This window comes from Elephantulus edwardii, unplaced genomic scaffold, assembly GCF_000299155.1.
Source record: "Elephantulus edwardii isolate Elephantulus edwardi_28Jun2011 unplaced genomic scaffold, EleEdw1.0 scaffold00024, whole genome shotgun sequence".
NCBI classification, from domain to species: domain Eukaryota; kingdom Metazoa; phylum Chordata; class Mammalia; order Macroscelidea; family Macroscelididae; genus Elephantulus; species Elephantulus edwardii.
In genome coordinates, this window is record NW_006399774.1 from 10,561,474 (window position 1) to 10,585,180 (window position 23,707).

The 23,707-nt window shown below is 47.3% G+C and overlaps 1 protein-coding gene across 1 annotated transcript in view; it reads left to right on the top strand.

Annotated features, from left to right (window-relative positions):
* Nucleotides 1-23,707, top strand: part of ARID1B (AT rich interactive domain 1B (SWI1-like)) — a 528,266-nt gene that overhangs the window by 415,009 nt on the left and 89,550 nt on the right. Inside the window, exon 7 of the mRNA XM_006882755.1 lies at nucleotides 17,623-17,802. Coding sequence (XP_006882817.1) covers nucleotides 17,623-17,802 — 180 coding nt within the window. The remainder of the gene's footprint in view (nucleotides 1-17,622; nucleotides 17,803-23,707) is intronic.

Sequence of the window (23,707 nt, forward strand, 5' to 3'; positions counted from 1 at the left end):
GATCTTTTGTTCACAGGGTCATTATGAGTGGTACTCGACCTCGGCAGCATCTCAGCCAAGGGGCTGCAGGGCTTCCCTGGGCAGTTTCACCAAGGCCACCTTTGATGCCATCTCTGAGGACCGACATCTACTTGACTTCGGACCTCAGGAAAGAGAACGTGTTCACCAAGTCTCACTCCCGGAAATTCACTGACCATCTTGACCCACACCAGAGCCTCTGTGCAGAGGACCCCAGCTGTAGCCACCACATAGTGGGGGGTTTTAATAACAGAAATAAAGTGAATTAAGTTAAAAATAAAAAAGCCGGGGAGCTCTGGTGGCCTAGTGGCAAGGAGCTGCAACTACAATTCCAGAGGCGCACGGTTCGAATCCACCAGATGCTCTGCCGGGGAAGGAGGGGCAATCTCCTCCTGTACCAGTCAGATCTGATTTGACGGTACACGCACTCAAAAATAATAAAATAAATTAAAAAAAAAAGCCTTAGAAGATTTTAATTCTTTGTCAGGAACAGATTAACAAGTTAACCCAAAAACAAAGAAGACTAAAATCATTCCTCAGGAGCTAAAGGTGGGTGTCTTAAGTTCTTGTTCTGTTTTTAAAAATGACTGAAACTCTTTTCTTCCCCTTATCATTAGACTCTCAGCTCAGACAGACCTCAGAGATATTGCAGATTCTGTTTCAGACCCTCTGTCCTCTCCTCCTTAATAAAGCAAGTCAGATGGGTTTTTTGTCTCCGTGCATGTAAAAGTTAGGTTTGCCTTATACTGAAGGCTAGTAAGTGTGCCACAGCGTTACGTGCAAGTTTGAAATATTGCAGATATTACCATAATGCAACACACAGACTCCACGTGAGCACATGTTGTTGGGTTGCCACAAACCTTCAATCTGTCATTTTAAAAAGAAATCAGACCAGCACAGTATCTGTAAAGTGCAATCAGAGGATGTGCACATGGTGGGACGTGTTCAGGTGCAGAGGTGTGTCCTAGCGCAGACAGAAGATGTTCTCTTCCTCCACCTGTTCAATTACCTGTGAATGAGGAAAAGTGCCCTTGGGAGCAGGCTGAATGTGTAATGACACCACCTTGGCTGGAGGGTATCGTCAAGGTGAGACCCTTCTATGCTGGAAGCCTGTGAGTGTAGTGGATCCTGTCGGGGTAAGGCCCCGATGGTGTTGTCACTATCCCCAAATAAAATCAATGTAACCTTTCCCTTCGAGGCTCCCTTTTGTTATGATGCACATAAGCTGAGGTGTGGGAGGTTATAGGCACTTCACAGTCTGTGCGTTTCCCTCTCGTAAACCACGTCTCTGTTTTTTCAGCCTCCAAACGCAACCTCGGACTGTGGTCGTGATCCCAGCTGTAACCAGTTACCAGGCATGGGGAATCCCAGCACAGTGAGGCTTGAGTTCTACTTAGTGTTACCTTCCTGTGAAACGGCAGGGAACAGAAGTGTCTCACAAAAAGATCCCTGGTGATGCAGTGGCTCAAGCACTCCTCTGTTAACCAAAGGTCGAGGAGTCCAGCCCACCAGATACTCCAAGGCTCAATGACCGTCTATAAAGATCTCAGCCTCAGAAATCCTGTAAGGCACTTACACTGTCCTGAAGGGTCACTTGTTGTGTGCCCTCGGGTTGGAGCTGACCCTCCAGTGGGCGTCCAGAGGCAGTAAATTGCACAGGGGGAGATTACCCTTCCTTCTCCCACAGAGCAGCTGGTGGCTTCGAACTGTGTGCTTTGAACTGCAGCACAACTCCTTAGCACTAGGCCACCAGGGCTCCCTGTAAGGTCACCAGAACTTGAATCAGCTCAGCGACAGAGTTTGGTTGGGTCTTTCTATACTCCTTACAGAGTGAGTAGTTGATGAGAAGCATACCTCTGGCACTTCTTGGTGCCGTCAAAGTGGTGAAAACTGGAGCCTGTGGGACAGTTGTCAGAGAAGGACACGCGGGTGGTTTCCACCGGCAGTGAATGAGCAGAAAGTCCGTGGGCACCCGGTGAGGGGGCCAAAGCTTGCACGACGCAGCTGAACAAGGGGGTTCCCATCAGAGGCATGTGCTGGGGTTTAGCGGGGAGACCGGGATCGGAAGCGGCATGCCCGTTCTCATTGTTACTTAGGTTTCCTTGTTGCTGCAGTTTGGTTCTTCTTAGTCTTCGTGAGTTCAGCCCTCACAGCTTTCACTGCCTTTACAAGAGATACCTTTTATTTGTTTTTGTGTTGGATTTATATTTTTTTCCACTTTTCTTGTCATGTACCGTCGAATTGGATCCAACTGGCACAGGAGGAGATTGCCTCTCTTTCGCCAGTGGAGCATCTGGTGGATTTGAACCATGCACCTTTGGGATTGAAGCGCAGCTTTTTACCACTAGGCTACCTTTTGCTTTTTTAATTGCCAGGTGCTGGTCATTTCCGACTCGTTTGTAATCAGCTCGTTACTGATAACTGAAAGCATCTGGATCCTAGGTAAATTTCAGTGTTTTGTCAGTTGCCTTTGCTCATTTCTAACGTGTTTTCCTCCAGCTCTCTGAATCCCCTGCCTCAGCCAAAGCGCCCCTGTGATGTGGCACGGTTAAATGCTGGGCTGTTAACACAAGGTGGGCAGTTCAGAGCCGCAGAAGAGAAGGCCTGGGATCTCCTCCCACGGAGGCTAGCTGAGGAAGCCCGGGGGGAGAGCTCCGCTCTGTCTTCCGGGATCACAGAGAGCGACAGCTGCCTCAGCCACAAACAGGACTTCAGGGAGAGGGGTCCCTGCTGGCCCAGATGCCCACCAGGACCACTCGCTGAAAGGTTAGCAGTCAGGGCCTGCTCAGAAGCACCTCAGAAGACAGGCCCGGACATTCCTTTTTAAAGGTCACAGCCTTGAAAGCGACCCTGAAACCCATTTCATTCATTCATTGACCTGCTGGAGGGTCAAGAACGGGCCGATTCTAACTGCATGGCTCTTAACAACAATCATCAGGTGCATAAAGTGAATGCAGTGTGAACGAATGCTTGAAGCCTCTCCTGGCACAGTGCTGCCTCCTTCAGGCGAGGCACCCTCTGCCGTCCGGCTGGGTGGACGTTCGGTGCTGTCGTGTGGAACACAACTCCTCGTGACCCTGTGAACAACAGCTTGACACCTCGCCTGGTCCTGTACCGTCCTCACCTCTGCGCTGCTCAGGCCCATCGTCGGAGACCCGGTGTCCGTCCATCTCATGACCCACGGCTGGCCTTCGCACATGAACTCTTGGCCCACTGCTGTTCAGCAAGGGCAGGGACCCTGTGCCTTTTCTCAGTTTCCTGCTAACCCCGATGCCTAGAACCTTCCATGCTCTCAGTGATGTTTTTATCTGCTTTAGGGGTGTGATGCTGAACGAGTCATTAAACCTTCCTGAGTGAGAGCCGAAGTGCCCAATGAATTTCCTGCTTGGATCAAGTGAGATTTTGTATCTGAAAGTTCTGAGTGGTAAAGCGCTCAGCCCGCATTAATACACAATGTCAGGGTCACCTACAAGTAGTTCAAGTGAGAGCTGGGTTCAAAACCTGTAAAAAGCGCACATTTGCTGCTCCGTGCCCCGAGTAGCATAGCTACAGCCGTCTTTGCTCTTAGCACTGGGGCCAGCATTTACAGCTGAAAGTGAAAACCATCTGTAGCAGAGGCCAGGTGTTTTGTTGCCAAGCCGTCCCTGATGGTCATTTGTCCCATGAGTATGGTTCATAGCAGCCCTGTGAACAGTGAATCTGACTGTGTGCCTTCCTCGAAATCTCTGACACACTTACGCCCGTTGCTGCAGTCACTGTGTCTACCCACCTGTTTGAGGATGGATGACACCCCTCTCCAAGCAACATGCCGTCCTTGCCTCCAAGGAGTACCCTGGCTGCATGTTTTCCAAGATGTGTCTCTTTGTTCTTTGGACATCCATGGGATGTTCAGCACTTTTCTCTCACACCACAGCTTGTAGGCAAAAAGATGATACTGGTTTCAGCACTGCTCAATAGCTGAGAAGCTTTGTGGGGGTGGATGGGGAACTGCCGTCCTTCTCTCTGCCTCCATGTATTGGGCAAGTGACCTACCGGTGCCCAAATGTGTTAGCAGAGCTGAGCACCCAAGGGCCCAGGAGAGCCTGAAAGTGTTGTTGATATAGTCTTCCTCAAAGCAGTGCACGTGGTGAGGGGAAGCAGATAAACACTGGAGATAATAAAATACAACAGGAATATTGTTTTAAAGTGTGGGGTTTTTTACTCTCCAAAGAGGAATCTGAGCCCTCTCTGGGCAGGGGGACCATGTGCCTCATCTCAGATGGTCTGTGTGCTCAAGACCACACACGTGTGGGGACAGCTTTTTATTGAAGGGGCTTCCTTCAAGACCAAGGCCGTAATTCTGGGAGGTTTGAGCAGATGCTAACATGACAGCAAATTGCGTGCCAGAGAGAAGCATCCTTTGCCTTCTGGTGGCTCCTGGAACCCTGTGTGCTCTCGACTGGGTCAGGGTTCCCCGTGTGTGTGTGTCTGTGTCCCCATTTCTCTTTCATGGGCAGGATAAATAAACCATGATTTGGGCTTCGTGCTGACTTTTCCCACCTCCACCCCATAAGGTTTAAAGTCTTTAGTTCCTCAGTTGTGTACGTTGTTGTGTTACGTGAAGAGGGAACAGGTGCTGGAGCCAGGTGGAAAACCCATCCAGCCTAATTTTGTGAAATTCCTGGTATTCCCTCCATTCTTTTCTTAACTTGGTTGTTGTGGCTTTTGATCTGTGGGGAGCTCTCACCGCATAGTCCTTGGCCTGTTTGTAGCTCTTGCAGGGTGACGTTAGAGCCTGCTGTCATCGCTAGCATTTGTGGCTTGCACCTTCTTTCTAATATCTGTGATTTCCAATTAGGCTTTAAAGCAAATGTGCTGCTTTTTTTTTTTTTTTTAAGTACTGCAGTTTTTATTAATGTCGTTTCTGCATGTTTTTTGGATTTGGGGTTTTGGTTGGGTTTTGGGGGGGATTTTTGGTTTTTTATTGGTTTTTTGGTTTTGTTTTGCTTTTTTTTTCCGTTTAATTTTAATGAAAGTTTACAGAGACTTAGGGTTTCCAAGTGCTTACTTTTTAAGAAGTACAGGTTAGTTGTTCTCCGTAAGTTTGGGTTTTTTCTTCATGACTTCGTTATAAACTTAGAATTACTTTAATTTGCTTCTTCTTGTTGTTATTAGGTGCTTTAAAGTTACTCCCAACTCATAGGGACCCTTTGAGACAGAACAGCAGTGCCCCATAGAGCTTCCCAGTCTGTATTCTGTACAGAGCAGTTGGGTTGGGGTGTTTGGTTGCTTGCGTTTGGGTTTTGGTGGCTTTCAGTGGGGGGGACTATAGAGTTTACTAGTTAGTAGATTCAAACTGGAAAACTTTCAGATAGAAGTAGCCACACATTTAACAACTCCACCTTCAAAACGCTAAAGCTTGTTGTCATCAAGTTGGTTCTAACCTGTCGTGACCGACTATGACTGTAGCCTTTACAGAAGCCAGTCTTTTTCCAAAGGAGCGTTTGATGTATTTGAACAGCCCTTCCTTTGTCTAGCAGCCAATATTTTAACCTCTGTACTGTAGGAGTGGCATCCACTTCTGAAATAGCTTGCCTCCAGAAACTATGAACTTGGAGAAACGATGGAAGTTATACGAATGTTCAGGTCTTTGGTTCATAGGGTCGCTGTGAGTCATCAATGACTCGACAGCACTTAAGAACAACAATAAACAGTTAAGGTTCCAGTTCTTGGGAGATGACATCGTGCTGAGAGAAGTGGAAGGTCAGAGAAGAAAAGCAGATCCTCACTACGATGGATTGACACGGTGACTGGATGGCGCAGGATGGGACATGGGTAAGCCCCGTGTTCATAGAATTGCTGGGAGTTATAGGGCGAGCTCTGTTGCCCTAGTGACAGAAAGTTATGCTACCAAGCCCAAGGTGGGTGATTTACAGCCCTCAAGCCTGGTTTCAATTGTTGGTTTTTTGTCAAACATTCTTCTAAGTGGTATAACACTGCTCTGTGCATTGCTGTACAGAGATAACTCGTGGTTGCTGTGATACTGAACACTGTGACACTGATGTGCCAGATGTGATAATGGTTACCCATGGTGGACAGTGTTTGGTGGAGCTCCCCAATTAGAACAAGCTTGGAAGCAAGAGTGGCATCCACTTCCGAAATAGCTTACCTCCGGAAACCCTATGAACTTGGAGAAATGACGAAAGTTTTACAAGTGTCTTTTGTTCATAAAGTCACTATGAGTCATCTACAACTCGATGGCACTTAACAACAACAACGCACAATCAAACTTCTATAATCCTAATTTACGATTAACTATAAGTTTATTTTATACAGAGAAGTTTGCACAACCTCTAAAGAGTTCTCTCGCTCCTGTTCCATAAAACATCTTCCCGCAGTTCCAAGGCATAAAAATAATCTGAGTTCAATTTTGTCTCCAACGTAGAAAATGTATTTTTATTTTTTTTTTACAATCACTGCATAAATCAGTTGCTTTTCATTTTCTCTCTCCATTTATTTTTAATCTGCTACAGAGAGCTAAAGTGGTTCTAGAAGACTTTCCTTTTTACAAAGAAGAGAATTGTGTATTTCACATTTTTAAAAGAGAAAATTCACTTTACAAACCATAAGTAGTAGAATCCTGAAGTAAACATTTGGAAGGTCTTGGAAACTGGCTGGGCACAGTTACAGAGATCACCAGGAGCTCTGGCAGCATGGTCCTTGGGGACTTGAACTGCTGACCCAAAGGCAGGACCTCTGCCGGTTCAGGTCCACCAGCTGCACAGGTGGAGAAAGGTGGATAGTCTCCAGTGTGATTTAGAGCCTCACTAAGACCCACCGGAGGTCAGCTATGGGTCTGTTCTCACTCAGGGCAGTAAGTGGAGTGAATGAGTGAGGGGTATAATTCAGAGCCAAGCCCCTGCCAGCAAGTTGATTCCAACAGGTCATGACAATGATACCCCACCAGGCTTCTTAGGCTGTGACTTCTTTACGGAAGAATGCCCATCTTTCTCCTGGAGAGTAGTTGGTGGGTTCCGACTGCTGACCTTGGGATTAGGAGTCCAACACTTAAGACATCACCAAGAAGTTGTTGTGTACCATCAACCCGGAACCACCCCTTGGCTGACCCACCACCGGGTTTTCGGAGGCAGTAAATCACACAAGGAGATTGCCCATCTTTAGCCGAGCAGCTGGTGGATTTGAACCTTGTGCCTTTGGCTTGGCGGCACAATTCCTTACCACTAAGCCATCGGCGTTCCCTGCCTCACCAGGGCTCCTTCCAGTTGTATAGACAGACAGAGTCATTTTCTGTTGGACCAGTTTTCTAAGATCTCAGTGAAAACAACCAAATGACTGGAGTAAAGAAAAACTGCCTCTTTGACTTAATTTTTACAACCGCCTTTCTGTAGTAGAGGGTGAGGTGGCATTCTTCCCAGACTTAACATTACTTATACCACCACATGACAGCAATAGCTTATCTGTAGACATTTGCCGCTGCTATTAATACAGCCATCTGTCTGAGTTATCTAGGGCTGCTATCACAGACGTGAGTTGCTTTAAGAAATACTTACTTTCTGACAAAAGTAAAAAGTCCGAATTCAGAACACAAGTTCCCAGGGAAAACTTCCTGTGTCGGCTCTGGAGAAGGGTCCTAGTCTGTGCATCTCCTGCTTCCTGGATTCTTGGAGGCATCTGTCTTAGCCCACCTCTACTCCACTCACCTGTTTCCGTCTCTTCTACCTCAAAAGCTGTGGACTCCAGATCCATCGTCTGCTAGCACTGCCCCATTCGCATCCTAAACATGCCCATTCCCAAGTGAGATTATAACTAAAGCAGTGGAGTTCGGGGTTTATAATACACTCTTTAGAGGGATACCATTCTCAGAGTTACCCTACACACAACAGAACTTCCAGTATTGACAGAAAAGACAGCAGAGTGATCCTGGAACCCAGGCGTGCCTGAGCTATGGGATGTGCAAACTAGGGAAGTCACATGGCATCAGCTTGGGCTCAGATCTCTAAGTTTACGTCTTAGCCTTCAGAATAAACTGCCGGACAAATCATGAGCACATTTACTGGGGGAGCAAATGTGGGCAAGATCCACCTCTTAAGGCAAGTGCTTCCCAGTTGCGGGACATTAGTAATAACGTAGATAACAGCACATGAGGCCCCTCTGTGCTGAACCCCCCAGCACGGAGTTTCAGCACCTGTTTGCATTGATGTTTTTCAAATTAGTTATTGCCTTTGATACCTGAGAGCTGATAACAAACAAAAGTGACGGTGTCACCCGGGCACTGCTGAGAGCCTGTCCAGGTCCCTGAAGGAATCTTGATGATTCTTTTTTTTAAAAAAAAAAAAAGTATTATTCAGAGAAGCAAACTTGAGGCCCTCTGTGAGGTCGGGAAGGATGTGTGAGAGTCCTGTGTCGCCTGAGCTGGTCACTGTTGTAGCTGTTTGTCCCAGTGGCCAACAGCGCTGACACACTTTACTTTATTTTTATTATTATTATTCTGGTGGCTTAGTGCATGGAGAGGACACTGCTGACCCAAAGACTGAGCTCCCTGGTGCTTGAAAATCGCCAAGTGCTTGGTGGGAGAAAGAGAAGGGACCTCCACTGTGTTTACAGCCTCAGAAACCCAGGGGAGGGTCACTTCGGAGTCAGTTCTGACCTGACGGAGATAAGCTTTCTGGAAAGGAGTGATGCTTTCTGAGTGGTCAGTTTTGCTAGCCGTCATGCAGGGGAATAGATGGCTCAACCCTGTGCTCCTAGGAAAGGTCAGCAGCCTCTTCAACAGAGGCCACACAGAGCAAAATGGACAGATTCGAGTACTTTTCAGGAAAAATCAAGAGAGACCAGAAAGACTTCTCCTCGCATGACGGTCTCATTCATTGCAATGGCTGACCGACCGTGGAGTCAAATCCTGGTTCTCTGGATGAAGGGAAAGAACTCATATTTGGAGTGAAATTCCCTGTCTCATCCAGGAAACCTCAAGTCAGACACATGTCTGAAATTCTGCCAGACCGCCGCTAAGTGAGACTTACTCACAGCCTCTGTTGGCTCTTCTCAGTTCTCCTGGTGTTTAATGTCCTTTTCCTAGTTTAATTCTTTAGACTCCATTCTGAGAGTCCTAAATTGGTATGTTTTTTGTGAAAAGGTCATTTCTTTTTTTTTAATTCTCTAGCATTGCTTTCCTTAACACCGTGGTGGTTGTTGAGAAACCCATTTCACTCCAAATATCATTTCTTTATAAGCCATCTATATTTTTTTCACTACTTTTAAAAATCTTCCTTTTATCTTTGGTTAATTAAAAAAAATACATGAATTAACACTAATAAGCTAAAAAGTGGAGAACATTTGGAAGCACTTAAATAGACAAAGTGAAAATTAAATGTTTATATAATAACTTAAAAGCAGTATGATTCCAAAATTCTAAAAATATTTTTAGATATGTACCAAAAAATGTTAAGAGACTTGGATATTGGAAATAAACTCCAACAAGGAGAGGGAGAGCTTCACCCCACTGTGTCTTGGGCTGGGTGTTTCAAAGCTACTAAAGGTTGTACGTGTGGAAAGATTTGGTCAAGAAAGGGACTCTTGTGCCTATAGAGAGTGACCAGTCCCAGGCCCCAGGGCAGAAGAGTGTGGGGTGACGAACAAGTCCTAAGTCAGCAGGCAGGGCTGCAGACTGCCGGCCTCAGAGGCTGACCAATGTAATACAGGATCGTGATCAGGCAAAAACCTAGCTCGCTTTGCCAGAAAGTCTATATACATTCAGCTCAGACTTGACCCTGAGCCAGCCTCCTCCCTACTATAGGATCAAGATGGTCATATCATTACATAACTTCCTCTAATGCTGCCTCATTCATATCCCAGAGGTTAGAACTTGCAGCATGTAGGATAATGACATCATACTATATCCATGTTGCTACATAATATTAACCCTCACACCTTGCCTCCCTCCTTCCCTCCCTCCCTCCTCTGGTAAATACAGGTCTCTGAAGGTGACATCCCTTCTCATTCCTCAGAATCTGGGGACCAGCTGGAACCACCTGGTGACCAGCTGGAACCTCCTGGAGCAGCTCTTTGTTCCCCAAAGAACCACACAGCTGTGCCACAACCCAGCCAGTCCATCAGTGAATCGGTGCTGACCGATGCCTGGTACACCTTCAGGCACCGCGCAGCAGTGAGAGGTTGGGAAGGCATGCTCTGCCTTCCTGAGGCTCACTGCCTTTTGACAGGTGTCGACTCAGTCAGCGTTAGCAACCTTGAGCTGATGCTAACAGGGCCAGGTTGGAGGAGATGAGATGCTGGTTATTGCCCTTCGTACTTGAGAGTTGTGTTGCTGGTTTTCCTGTGAGGGACTGTCAGGGCGCTTGGAAGGGGTGAGGAACGTGCAGACTTGGCACCATCAGAGAGAACATAAGTGGTGGGCTCTAGGAACAAGGAGTCGTGGTGGCACAGTGACTGAAGTGTCCAGCTGCTAACCAGAAGGTCAGTAATTCAAACCTACCAGTTGCTCTGTGGAGAGAAAACAAGACCGTCAGTTGCCATAAAGATCAGCAGCCTTGGAACCGCTGTGCGTTCCATCTGCTCCGTCCTTTCGGGTCTCTGTGAGTCAAGATCGAGCCAAGTGGCAGGGAGCTTGTCATTGGGTTTTGGTTTGGGCTTTGCATTAGCAAGAGCAGTGGCGACAGTCACTGTGGCCGTGTAGTACTGTGCTATGTGCTCAGCCATGTCCATCGTTCACAAGGTTCTCAGTCAGTCTTCAGAAAGTAAACTGAGGCTTGACCAGAGAACTCTCCTGAAGCCACAGTCTGACTGGCCACTTCCTGTGGGCCTGTGGCAGCAGCCGGGCCACGATGGACAGAGTCGCCTCACTGACGAGAAATGGCACTTTCAGCACAGTACAGAAAGAGCATGTTCAGAAGGAGATACGGCTTACCATTTTGTGTCAGGCTGTGCCTCCTGTCAGTTAACTATGAGGTCAGTTTAGAAAGTTGAAACCAAGATTCTCCATCATCTGATCCAAGTATCTGTGTGTAGGGCAGGTTCCATTCAGGTCACAAGGTTACCATGAATCATAGTTCAAATGCACATAACATTATTCACAAGTGATGAACTTATCTTTGTAGTATCTCTCTGCCTTTAGCAAGGGTACTTGGAGGAAAGCATGCTTCCGCCGTAAACAGCTTTTAGCTTTTTGCACTTTGACCCTGTTCTCAGATACTAGAGTTTTCCAAATCCAGAAGACAGGCTACCTGGCCGGCTGACTGGAAGAGATCCATGTGTGTCCCCATTTAAAAAAAAAAAAAAAGGTGATCCAACACTGGAAATTATCAAATATGCTTAATATCACATGCAAAATAAAATCTTGCTAAAGAGTCTTTAAAATTATTAGGACAAGGGAGCTCTGGTGGCCTAGTGGCAAGAAGCTGCGCTGCAATCCCAGAAATCTGGTGGTTTGAATCCACCAGATGCACTGCTGGAAAAGGAGGGGCAATCTGCTCCTGTACTAGTCAACTAATCAGATCCAATTTAATAGTACACACACACAAAATAAAATGTAAAAAAAGAGAGAGAGACATTATTAGGACAGTACATTGACAGGGAACTATCAGAAATTTACGTTGGATTCATAAGAGGCCATGGCACAAGAGATATCATTGCTGGTGCCAGATGGATCTTGGTTGAAAGCAGAGAACACCTGAAAGATGTTTGCTTCTGTTTTTATTATGCAAAGATGTTTTGTGCATTGTAACAAAATATGAACTTTGAGAAGACGAGGCACCCCGGGACACTTAATTGTGCCAATGCGAAACTTCTCCATCGACCAAGAAGCAAAGCTACCAGATTTCAAGTCAGAAAAGATATGTATCAGGGTTCTATGCTTTCTCCATCCTATTCAGAATAAGCTTTATGCTGAGCAAATAATTGAAGAAGCTGGACGATATGAATAAGAATGGGGCATCAGGATTAGAGGAAACTCAACAACCTCCATCATGCAGATGACACAAGCCCCTTGCTTAAAGAAAGTGAAGTAGGCTTAAAGCTTTACCTGCAGTAGATAAAAGAGTACAACCTTCAGTATGGGTTTATACCTCAACATCAAGAAAATAAAAATCATCTTCCCACTGGACCAACAGGCAAAATCATAATAGATGGTGATGATTGAAGCTGTCAATGATTTCGTTCAACTTATATCCACAGTCAGCACCCATGGTAGCAGCAGTCAAGAAATCAAAAGGCGCCTTGCTTTGGGGAAATCTGCAGCAGAGAACCTCTCCAGGGTTCTGAAGGACAATGATGTCAGTTTAGGTCCTGGGACCTTCTTTAAGTCATGGTTTCCTGCGCATCTGAAAGTTGGCATTGGAATAAGTGAGACGGAAGAGGGATCGATGCCGTTGAATGATGGCAAGGACGGTGGAATTTTGTCTCGCTTACTTTGGGTGTATTGTTCGAGGGAGCCAGTCCTTGAGGAGAGACTTCATACTGGGTCAAGCTAGAGGGTCAGCGAAAGAGAGGAAGACCCTCAAAGACATGGATTGACGTAGTAACGCCTACGGGCTTGGGCATGTCAGAGATCCTGGGGAAGCCTGGGACAACGCCAAGTTCAGAACTAGGGTCAGTGTGAGCGGTCAGCTCAGTGGCCCCAAACCCAACAACAGATGCTAGCATCGCACGTAAACATGAAACACGTTTTCATTTTTTTGAAATGTTTATTCATGGCCAGAAACCACATCTGAATATGCCGGGTGTTAGAGAGTTAAAAGGTTCCCTGGGCAGTTTTAGAAAATGAAATGATCATCTCGGTCTCCTTCTGCGTGACGCACTATAGATTCTAGAACACTCCGTCTGTGTTGTCTCAGCTGAGCTCCTCGGCAGCCGCATTTTCCTTCTAAAAAGAGGAGACAGGTACGGAGAAATGATAGGATTCGCCTAAGGTCACAGAGCTTGTTGGATTCGGTACACGCTGTAATGTGCTCATTTCCGCGTCTGTCTCCCTGACGAGCTTCGAGCGTCGACACAAACAAGGCCGCTCAAGGACTTCTGGTCTCCGTCTGCTGCTGTCAGAGACGGCTCCTAAGTGAGTCAGGGAAAGTGTTCCTGTCCTTGTGAATGGAGCCTTGTCAGCCACGCAGAAAACATAGCAAAGAGCTCTCGTGGGTGATGTCCCTCCTGCACGGTACTCAGAGGGAAGAGGTAGTTGTCTGATCCCCATTTCTTCAGGAAGGTGTGTTCCCCGCGCCGTGAAACCTTGTTCCCAACATGTGGGGTTTGACGCTTTGACTCAGTTTGTTTTCACTTCCTTAATACACCACCTCCTTTTGAATTCTCTCCACAAACTTGATTTCTTACAAGACTCTACTTATGATTGAGAGCATTTAAATGAAGCATGACATATGTCTTTTAAAGACTTAGTAAATATTCAGAAATAAATCATTTGCCCATGTAACATTTCTTCGCTAAAACTCATTTCAGCAAACAGTCACCCTATAGTAAGACCCGAGAAACTTATTATGGACTGACTAGATTAGCAGATAGAAGAGCTTCTAAATCTTTCACATTGACACCTCCGTGGATGAAATGAGATTTAATGTTAATTAAAGGTCTGTTATTATTTCCCTAACAGTTGGAGAAGACAGCAGTAATTCTCCTTTTAAAATCATTTGAAGAAGGAATCTGTATAAAATTGAAAGCCAGTTTTTATTAAACAGGACTCTATCCAAAACACTTGAGATTTTATAGTAAAGCTTAAATAAATATTTCATGTGCCGCCTTAAGATGCAGTCATTTGCAGTCATTTCAGTGCTCTGATTTCTGTTTGTTTTTAGATTTGGGAAAGCCACTATTTTCTGTAACGATTTCTATCCGGGAACTGTCATTTCAGCCCAGTCTCAGAAGGCTGATCTTTATAAATAAATTAAGTGAGATAATAAGGCAGAATTTTACTTAACTCTTATTTTAGGTAGATCCCTTTAGACGGAAACGAGGTTAAAAGATCCCTCTGCCCTCACTGAACTGTGAGCAGGGGTCTCTGGAAAGGCCACAGTGGGGATTCCTCCTTCATGGTGTTTTGCTTTCTCGAGTCTTGTATGTATATAGTACTTCCTCCACAGACGGAAGGCTTGTAACATGCATGCATTGATCAAGGTTACCAGCACCATCTTTCCAACACCACTTGCTCATTTTGGTCACGATTTGTCACTCTTGAAAGGCCTTCATACTTTCCCACAATGCTGTTTGCTTCGCCTGGGAAACTGGAGGCATCATGTGACTTGGCTTTTGGTGTAATTGCTTTTTGGTGATGGTCCAGAGCCAAATCTGCAGCCGCTGGGTCAGAGTGTGCGGTACAGCTCCGTAGATCTGAGCATTAGCGTGACCTCGCCCTGCCTTGGTAAGCCACCGGTGGGGCCGCTGCTCCAGATTCTCCCGTAAGCCTCCAGAGAAGATCGAGCCTTCACTTGATGATGCTTGGACCCGCTTACCAGAGTCGTACTGTGGGGTTTTAAAGAGCTCTTTTTTAAAACCGCCCTGGGTGAATTGGCTAATGTCAGCTTCTTCTCACATACATGTCCTGATGTGGGGTGGACTCTTTGAAAGGAGAGATGGAGGGTCAGCGAAAGAGAGGGGGACCCTGAACCAGATGGATTGACACAGTGACTGTAGCAGTGGCCTCAAGCAGGTCAGAGACGGTGGGGATGGCACAGGAGAGGACGGCGTGCCAGCCTGTTGTCCATAGGGCCGCTATGAATCGGAGTCGACTCAATGGCACCTGACACAAATCTTTGAAAGGAGTGCTTTGCAGCCCACTCTACCTGCTTACCTGTATTAGCCTCAATGGTGACTTTGAGGGCCCGTCTTGACTTTATAACTGTGCCATTTTTTAAAATTTATTTTTCATTTCAATGAACATCTACAGAGATTTTGGAATTCCATTCATTCATTGTTGCACCCTTCTCCCTGCCCCTCTCCCCCGCCCCCCCCCGTTTGCTCCTCTCCTTCAAAAGCAAAAGAAAAACTCCCTCATTGGTATGCAATCCCCCACACACATCCCCCAATCACAAATATAATCTACTCTGCAACCCTCATTCTGTACTCTTATGATAAACATAATGCCCTAAAATATAATACTTTTAAAATATTCTCTCCCCCAAAGACTTCAATGCCGTAAACATATTTCATCCAGTTTTTCTCAGTCTTACCCCCATCCTGATGTCAGCCTCACTCTACAACAGTGGCACCATATAGCATTTGTCCCTTTGTGACTGAGATACCTCACTCAGCATAATGTCCTCCAGGGTCACCCATTTTGAATAATATTGCATGAGTTCCTTGTTTTTCAATGCAGCATAATATTCCATTGTGTGAATATACCACAGCTTCTCTACCCATTAGCAAAATTTAACAGAACAGCAAGCAACAAATGCTGGCAAGGTTGTGGAGAAACTGGAACCCTTATTCACTGTTGCTGGGAGTGTAAAATGGTGCAACCCCTGTGGAAGGCGGTATGGCGCTTTCTCAAAAAGTTGCAAATAGAAATAGCATTTGACCCAGCAATTTCACTACTGGGAATATACCCCAAAGAGACCATAACTGACATCCAAGCAGATGTATGCACACACATGTTTATTGCGGCTTTGTTCACAATAGCAAGGAGTTGGAAACAACCTAAATAACTGTGCCATTTAAAAGACGTGAGTCCTTGATCTGTTTGGAAAAATTCCCATGGCACCTGCTGTGCACTAATTACCCTGCTGGTTGTGGGAAGAACTTAACACTTGCTCATTCACAGGTCCATTCACACAGTGGAATACTACGCAGCACTCAGGAGCAATGACTTTGTAAAGTCTTTTACCTAACTTGGGAGGGACTGGAGAGCATTATGCCGAGTGAACTAACTCAGTCCCACACGGATGAATATTGTATAAAATCGTTACTATCGAATGCGTTTAAGGATGCAGGAGGGGTGTGAGAGGGTGGAAGCAGAGGGATGAGGATGTGCAGGCGTGGGGAGAATTAATCATGGGGTTGTACAATTTGTTGGGTGGGAAGATGAGGGAAATGCAAAGAATTTGTTCTTAAAAACAATGTATTTGAATTTTCTAAATAAACTAGTTGTTGTTGTTTGTTATTAAGTCCCATCAAGTCATAGGCGACTCTTAGCGACCCTATGAACGAAAGACCTGAACACTTGTATAACTTTGGTCATTTCTCCATATTTATAGAGTTTTCCGGAGGCGAGCTATTTCGGAAGTGGATGCTACTCCTGCTTCCAAGCTTGTTTTAATCGGGAAGCTTCACCAAACACTGTCCACCATGGGTAACCATTATCGCATTTGGCACATCAGTGTCACAGGGTTCAGCTTCACAGCAACCACGAGTTACCTCTGTACAACAATACACAGACCAATGCTATACTACTAAGAAAACTAGTAGAAAATTTTTTTAAAGAGTAGTTCTTAATGCCCACTGAGGCTCTTACAATGAAACTAGTGAACACAGACAAAGTTCTTGCCCTCTGGTGCTTATAGTCTACTGGGAAAGAGAGAAAATGAGTGAGTGAAAAATCAAATTACGACAGCTGATGCACAATTCTCTTACAGAGGGGGCTTGGGGGCAGGGGGTCGGTACTCATTTGGGTGATCAGAGAGGGCTGACCCGAGGGTAAAAGGGCATCTCTCTTGTCGAGTGGATGGGAGAACACTGGGAGAGTGGACTGAGCGAGCTCAGCCTTGTTGATGGAAGGAATGGAGCCTGACGTCCTTGATTTAGAACAGTCGGAAGGCCTGTACGTGCAGGGCATGAGGGAATGAGAGTTGGAGGAAGTGAGCTGAAAATAGGGAAGGCTCCTTCCAGGTCATGTGAGAATCCATCAGCCATAGCAGGGTGTTTCCATTTTAAAATCAGGGTCAGTGGCGAGCCTCTGGGGGCTTACGCACAGGAGAGAGGTGATCTAGTTTCCTGTCTTAGTCATGAAAGCCAGTCCTGGTGGTTTGTTAAAACGTGCACCAAAAGCAGTAAGAAGGAGGGAGGCCAGGAGATGAGTTAGAACACCATCTCAGCCACATGCACGTGAAGGATGGACAGGTGTCAAGGCCACGGAGACGAGCAAGTAGAGATCAGGCAACCAAGTGGACAAGAAAGATGGTGGACAGCGGTTAAAATCGCACTGCAACCATGTGGCCTAGAAAGCCGGTGGGCAGTAGTTAGAACACCACGGCCACGTGGACCAGAAAGATGGTAGACGACAGTGAGAACACCATAGCCATATGAACTAGAAAGATGGGAGACAGCAGATAAAACATCATCCCAAACCACGTGAATGAGAAAGTGGAAGCCTGGATGGATTTATCATCCACACTAACCTAGAGGAGAATGGCTCCAGATCAGAGGAGAGAAAGCAGATATATACAGGCAGGAGCTGGGAGTACTGAGAGGTGTCTGGGGTCCTCTGCCCCCCAGGTCCTCCACACTGGATCTGAGATGTCTTTAGAGGTTTCTTTGTTCAGGTGACCACTTTACAACCCTGTTCTCCACAGGTGCCTTCTTGGCAGTTCCACATCCGCGCTGTGCACTTGGATGAGAGAGCACCCCACTTACCCGTGTCCGTTTCTTCCCACGTAGGCTTTATGGCAGGCTCCCAAAGAAACCCTCCGATGTCCCAGTATGGACCTCAGCAGACAGGACCGTCCATGTCTCCGCACCCGTCTCCCGGGGGCCAGATGCACCCTGGCATGAGTAGCTTTCAGCAGAGCAACTCCAGTGGGACTTACGGTCCTCAGATGAGCCAGTATGGACCACAAGGTAACAGCACTGCCCCAGGCGCACCGCGGCCCTGGTTGGTGTTTGCCTAGCTCCCGGGGTCCTCACCGTCTTGACTTGCCAGCATCTTTCGGGATGCTCCTGTGTGTTATTTCTCGGTGCGGGAACTCTAGACTCTCATCTTGTAGGTGCCACAGGGCTGGGCAGAATGTATCAGCAGCACTGCGCACTAAACCCGTGTGTCAGACGGAGGTAAGTGCTTCTCTCACACAGGCTCACGAAGGAGAGAACTCCTGCTGGTGGAAAGGACACCGGGCTTGTCCTCACCAAGCTCTTGGCTTCGGCGTTGGGTTCATTTTGTTGAGTTCTGGTTATTTCATAGATTGACTTGAGTATCCAGAATTATGTGCAGTTAATCCTAGCCCCTCTGCCTGTGGGCGCGGCCCCGTTTGGGGTACAGCTTTCTTGGCTGTGTTACTAAGTCTTAAACCATTCATATCTGAGAGATGGAAGAGCAGATGAGGCACAGAAGAGATAGAGCTGAGGAAAGTCTGAAGTTCTCTGGAGATGAAGGAACCACTAGTCCCTCAGAGTGGGGACCTCAAGGACCTGAAGCTGAGACAAGGACCTTCCCCCAGAGCTGTTGCTGCTGCTGCTGTTGTTGTTGTTATGTGCCATCCAGTCGCCTGCGACTCACAGAGACCCTGTGTTCAATAGCCCTAAACCCTGCTCTATCCTGTGCCAGTCTTACTGTCTCCGACACACCCACTTCCATGACCCCAGTCACTAAGTTAATCCACCTCATAGAGGGTCTTCCTCACCTGCACTGTCCCTCCACCCTCCCAAGCATGATGTCCCTCTCCAAAGACTCATCCCTGCTTGTATCATGTCCAAAGTATGTCAAATGAAGCTTCAGAATCCTTGCCTCCAAGGAGCTGCCTGGTTTAACCCCTTCCAGGACAAACCTGTTTGTTTTCTTAGCAGTCCATAGTATATTCAATACTCTTCTCCAACACCACAGCTCAAAGGCATCAATTCTCCTTCTATCCTCCCTAGTCATTGTCCATCTCTTGATTGCAAAGACCATGTCTTGTATCAGATGCATCTTAGTCTCCAGAGTGACACCATTGCTCTTCAGTACTTTGGACAGGTGAGACAGGAAAAAACCTTGTCCTAGAACCAGCACCCTGAATGTGGACTTCTGGCCTGCTAAACTGAGGGGAAATAATTTGTTCTTTTTCAAAGCCACCCGTCTGTGACGTTTCTGTTACAACAACATCACGTAGATCAGACACCATTTGTTCACTCCTTGGGGTGGTCCCAGCCATCTCCATGTGGTCTTCAAACACCCTTTCACGAAAGTCCTCCACCAGCTCCCGTCTTCCCACACAATACCATCCTGTTAGAAGACAGTGGGCCTAGAAATGAACCTGAACTTGCTTTCAGATGGGGCACTCAGGAAGCGGGGAGATTGGTGGAACCGCCCTGTTTCTGCTCTGTCTTCTTGAAGGTTCAGTCACACCTTGTCAGCACAGCCTCTTCTCATCCACGTTCCTGACCCCATATGCATAAATTCATTTTATTTTTTTCTGAGTCACTTTTTGGCAATGAAGCCTTTTAATTTAGCGGCTTCTTTATTTTTTGTTTATTTTAACTAGACATGAATGGGCAGTTTAGAGAGAATGAGATAACTTGGCCCATTTCCCAGAGTCTCCTCGCTTCTGGAAAAGTCAAGAACATTCCAAGTAAAGCTAATCCAAACCTCATAGGAGACTTAAGTCACTATCTCCTCAGCAAGCCGCCTTGGCCTGCGTTAAAATCAGTATTTCCTAGAGTACACCTCTATGCCTGCCCGACAAACCCAACTCCACTGAGGTTCATGGCGCTGTTCTAGACCCTTCCACAAAGATACCTCCCAGGCTTTCTTGGTCTGCTTCTCAGAGCCGTAGCCTTTCTGTCCCTAGAGCTCTGCATTCTGAAGATTACCTTGTGCTGTGTTGTCTTGCCTTTTGGGGACGAGTTTCAGGAGATGTGAAGCCCCTCCAGTGGTGCCAACATGGAATTTTCTTGCCTCACCTGGCTTTGGCGTGTTCCACTCCAGTTATTCCTGCTCCTCTGAAAGCTGTTAGAACACCCATAATTTAAAACTCAGTGCCAAGTCCACTCCTGCCACTCTCCGCTTGTGCAGAGTGGGAGGCAGGCTGGAATGGCCGCCTCAGCATGATTTATCCTGTCTTTCCCACATCATATATGTCTTCTGTGTTAGTGATTCCAGGGAGCGCTTGGTAAATTTAACAGCCGTTGGAAAAACCAGCTCCTGAGTTTGAAAAGCAAGCATGTCACCTTGATGATGCGGCCTGCCAGCCCGAAGCCATGGTTTATACAGGTGCCCCATATGCACGTGAAAGCTGGAAGTGTAACAGGAAGATGGAAGGAGAAAGGATGGAGCTGAATTACAGTGTTGGCAGAGACAACTTACGAGAGATAACATGCACGTTACCATGGAATGGTAGGTGAATGAACAAGAACCAGAATTTTGTCTCAGCCTAAGATGCGATGATGGAAGGACTTCATCCTGCTTACGTTGGAAAGACCAGTCTCCAGAAAACCACATCATGGTCGGGAATGTAGAGGGTCAGTGGAAAGGAGAGAAGTCCGTGACCTCCATGGAGAGGAAGGCCCGAGACACAGCAGAGATGAGAGGATGTCACAGGCCCAGGTATCGTCACGTTCTGACGTACGTCAGGTCACCCCAAACCAGCTCACCCGATGACAGCTAACAACACTTTGTGGTGTGTATGGAAAAAGGGCACTTTTGCTAAGAATGTGACCAGAGACAAGGTCAGAACTCTGTCCTCAGAATTGGGGCAACGGAAAGACTAGCATGAGAGGTCACAAGGGCTTTGGGTCATCTTGGAAATTGTTTCCTATCAGTGCTTGAATGCAGACTGCTAACTCAAACATAGACGTGGCACCCCTCAGCTGCTCCAGAGAAAAGGTCCAGTCATCCTGTCCCACGAAGATTCCAGCCTCTAACCGTACAGGGCTGTTCTTCTCTGTCTTAGAAAGTCACTGTGCGTTGGCATAGACTTGACGGAACACGCAACAGCTCTTTAAATCATTCCATTTCCAGCCTGCTCCTCTCCTGTTACTCAAAGAGGGAAGACTAAGCCTTGGATGGCTTGAGCTCTTATTTCAGAGCCTTGACTCTTGAAGGTTCTCATCCAAAAACTACCTTGGATGAGAATCAGAAGTTGCTTCCAGTTCTGCATCTTAATTTGGCTTCTATTCCTGGGCGTTTGAAATGAGCACAGCCCACTGGATCACCTGCCTAAGTTGTGGTTATATATATTCAAGAAGGTTCTGGGTTAGGATTCTACATGTGTGTGTGTGTGTGTGTGTGTGTGTCCAGGTCTAGAAAAACAAGGTTGATAGTAGAAACCATTGGAACAGAGGTGATGTCCTTCTAAGTCGGCACCCTCTGATGTCTGACACTGAAGTGGGAACGTCTCCATCCTCTTCTGTGTCCACTCTCAACTGCCCTGTGTACCCCAGGTCACATCTCCACTGCACTGTGCCCTGTGGGGCGTTGGCTCCTGAGCCAGCAGTCCCGGCTTCGTCTTTATAATCAGCATCTGAAGTGCTCTGTGTCCAAGTCAAAGCTGTTCACCTTTCCTGCTGTATTCTTCCCGGCAGGCACTGCGTGGTGGGACACCACCCTGAGATGTCTTGTTCTGTCCGATACATGCTCTTCCCATCGCATATCCCTTTGGTGACCTTTTGCACAGAGAATAGGCGATTTTAAAAATTCTTCCTCTTAATTAACAACTCAAGTGACTGGTAGAATGTTAAAGTCCCCCCTGCACGTTGTAAGGTGAGACATCCTGGAGCGTGTCGGAAGCTTGGGGCCCCAGAGGTCCTTGATTTCAGCCTTTTATTCCTTTCTTCTGATCCACATGGGTTTTTCCAGATCAGAGGGCAGTATCCCATGACTTCTTGTGGCTTGCCTTAATCACCAGGGAAAACACGTCCAGAATTGTGGTTACTGGTAGCGCTGGTAATGCTGCCTACTAGCCAGAAGGTTGGAAGTTCAAACCCACCAACCACCTCCTGGAGAAAGAGCAATGAAATCTCCTGCATCTGTGAAGATTAGCCAGCAGACCGGAAGCTCCCTGCCGCTGAGCTGATAGGAGCATGTAGTGACCCTGTATCAGGGTCCCGGCTGTAAATATGAACAGGGTAGGTTGTACCCTTTTATCCCGAGTGGCAACTCATGGGGTCAAAGTGCTGACCCTTTGGTTAGCACCTCACCACTTCGCCTGCAATGCCAACATAGCGAGCAGTCTTGGAAAGCCTCGAATAGTTTGCCTCTGCCCTCCGGGGTCACCAGGAGTCTGGGGTGATGGTAGTGGGTGATACAACCTAACATTTATTAGACAGGTTCATAAATCGGTGTCGTAGGTCTGGTTCTGGGGGTTTGGTGTGGGACAGTACTTTGTGATTTCTGGGACAGGTGAGGGACCTACAGCCCACACAGGTACACTGCCTGCCCCGGGGGCACCGTGCCTGAGTGTCAGGGCAGGCATCCCAGGCAGCTGGGGTTGTTCCTGCTGCAGGCGAGATGAGCCAGCATTTGCCCCGCGGCATGCTGACTGCAGACAGGTCCTGTACAGGCTGTATGAGGTGAGCCAGCGTGCACCCCATGGCATGCTGACTGCAGACAGGTCCTGACAAGGTGGGCCACTGTGCACCCCGGGACATGAGGGCTGTGGGCAGGCTCTGTGGAAGCTGTATGAGGTGGGCCAGCATTCACCCCATGGCACGCTGACTTCAGCTGGGCCCTGTACTAGCTGAACGAGGTGGGCCCACGTGCATGCACCGTAACATGCCGACTGTAGGCGGGCCCTGTACGAGGTGGCCAGCGTGCGCCCCGTGGCATGCCGACTGTAGGCGGGCCCTGTGAAAGCTGTATGAGGTGGGCCAGTGTTCACCCAGCATTCATCCCATGGCATGCCGACTGCAGGTGGGCCAGTGTTCACCCCATGGCACGCTGACTGCAGGAGGGACCTGCACAAGCTGTATGAGGTGGGCCAGTGTTCACCCAGCATTCACCCCCTGGCACGCCGACTGCAGGCAGGCCCTGTACCAGGTGGGCCAGCATTCACCGCAGTGTGTGCCCTGTAGCACGCCCACTGCAGGCAGGCCCTGTATGAGGTAGGCCAGCCTTCACCCCGTGGCACGCTGACTGCAGGCAGGCCCTGTACGAGGTAAGCCAGCATTCACCCTGTGGTATGATGGCTGCAGGCAGGCCCTGTGGCTCCTGTTTCTTCTTTCCTCTTGTCTCTGGTTCTTTTAGAAACCTGAGGTGGTGGAGTAGGGTGTTGGGGAGGAGACACAAAAAGCGCCTTCCTCTCAAGCAGCAAGGGACATTTTAGAAGCACAAGCGTGAGCATGTATCAGAAAAACTAAAGATCGGATGGGATCTGAATCCCTGTGAAGTTGAGAATGGGGACATTTTAGAAATGCATATTAAAATGGCACTGTCTGAATTATTAACTACACAAATGGGACGGAGCCAGCGTAAATGGGCCAAAACGTTTAATTACAGTGTGTTTTCTGAAACGGTGCTTTTCCACCTTCAAGCAAGTGCAGGTCCTCACGGCCCTGAACAGCACCTCCACGTGCAGCGGGCCGCGGGAACTCGCTTTAATAAACAGGGAGGAATTATCTCCTGAGCTTCCCCATCGTTTATATAGGAATGGGGTGGGGGGGGACATAGAGCCAGAATCGGTTTCATATTCATGGGCTTTCCATTTCTTTTTCTTTAATAATAAAAAATTGTATTTACTTTGAAGTATTCACAGTGTCAACAGAACAGCAATTATTTTGTGTAAGTTGCATCAGACAACTGAAGATAAAAAAAAAAAATAAATAAACCTACCATCCC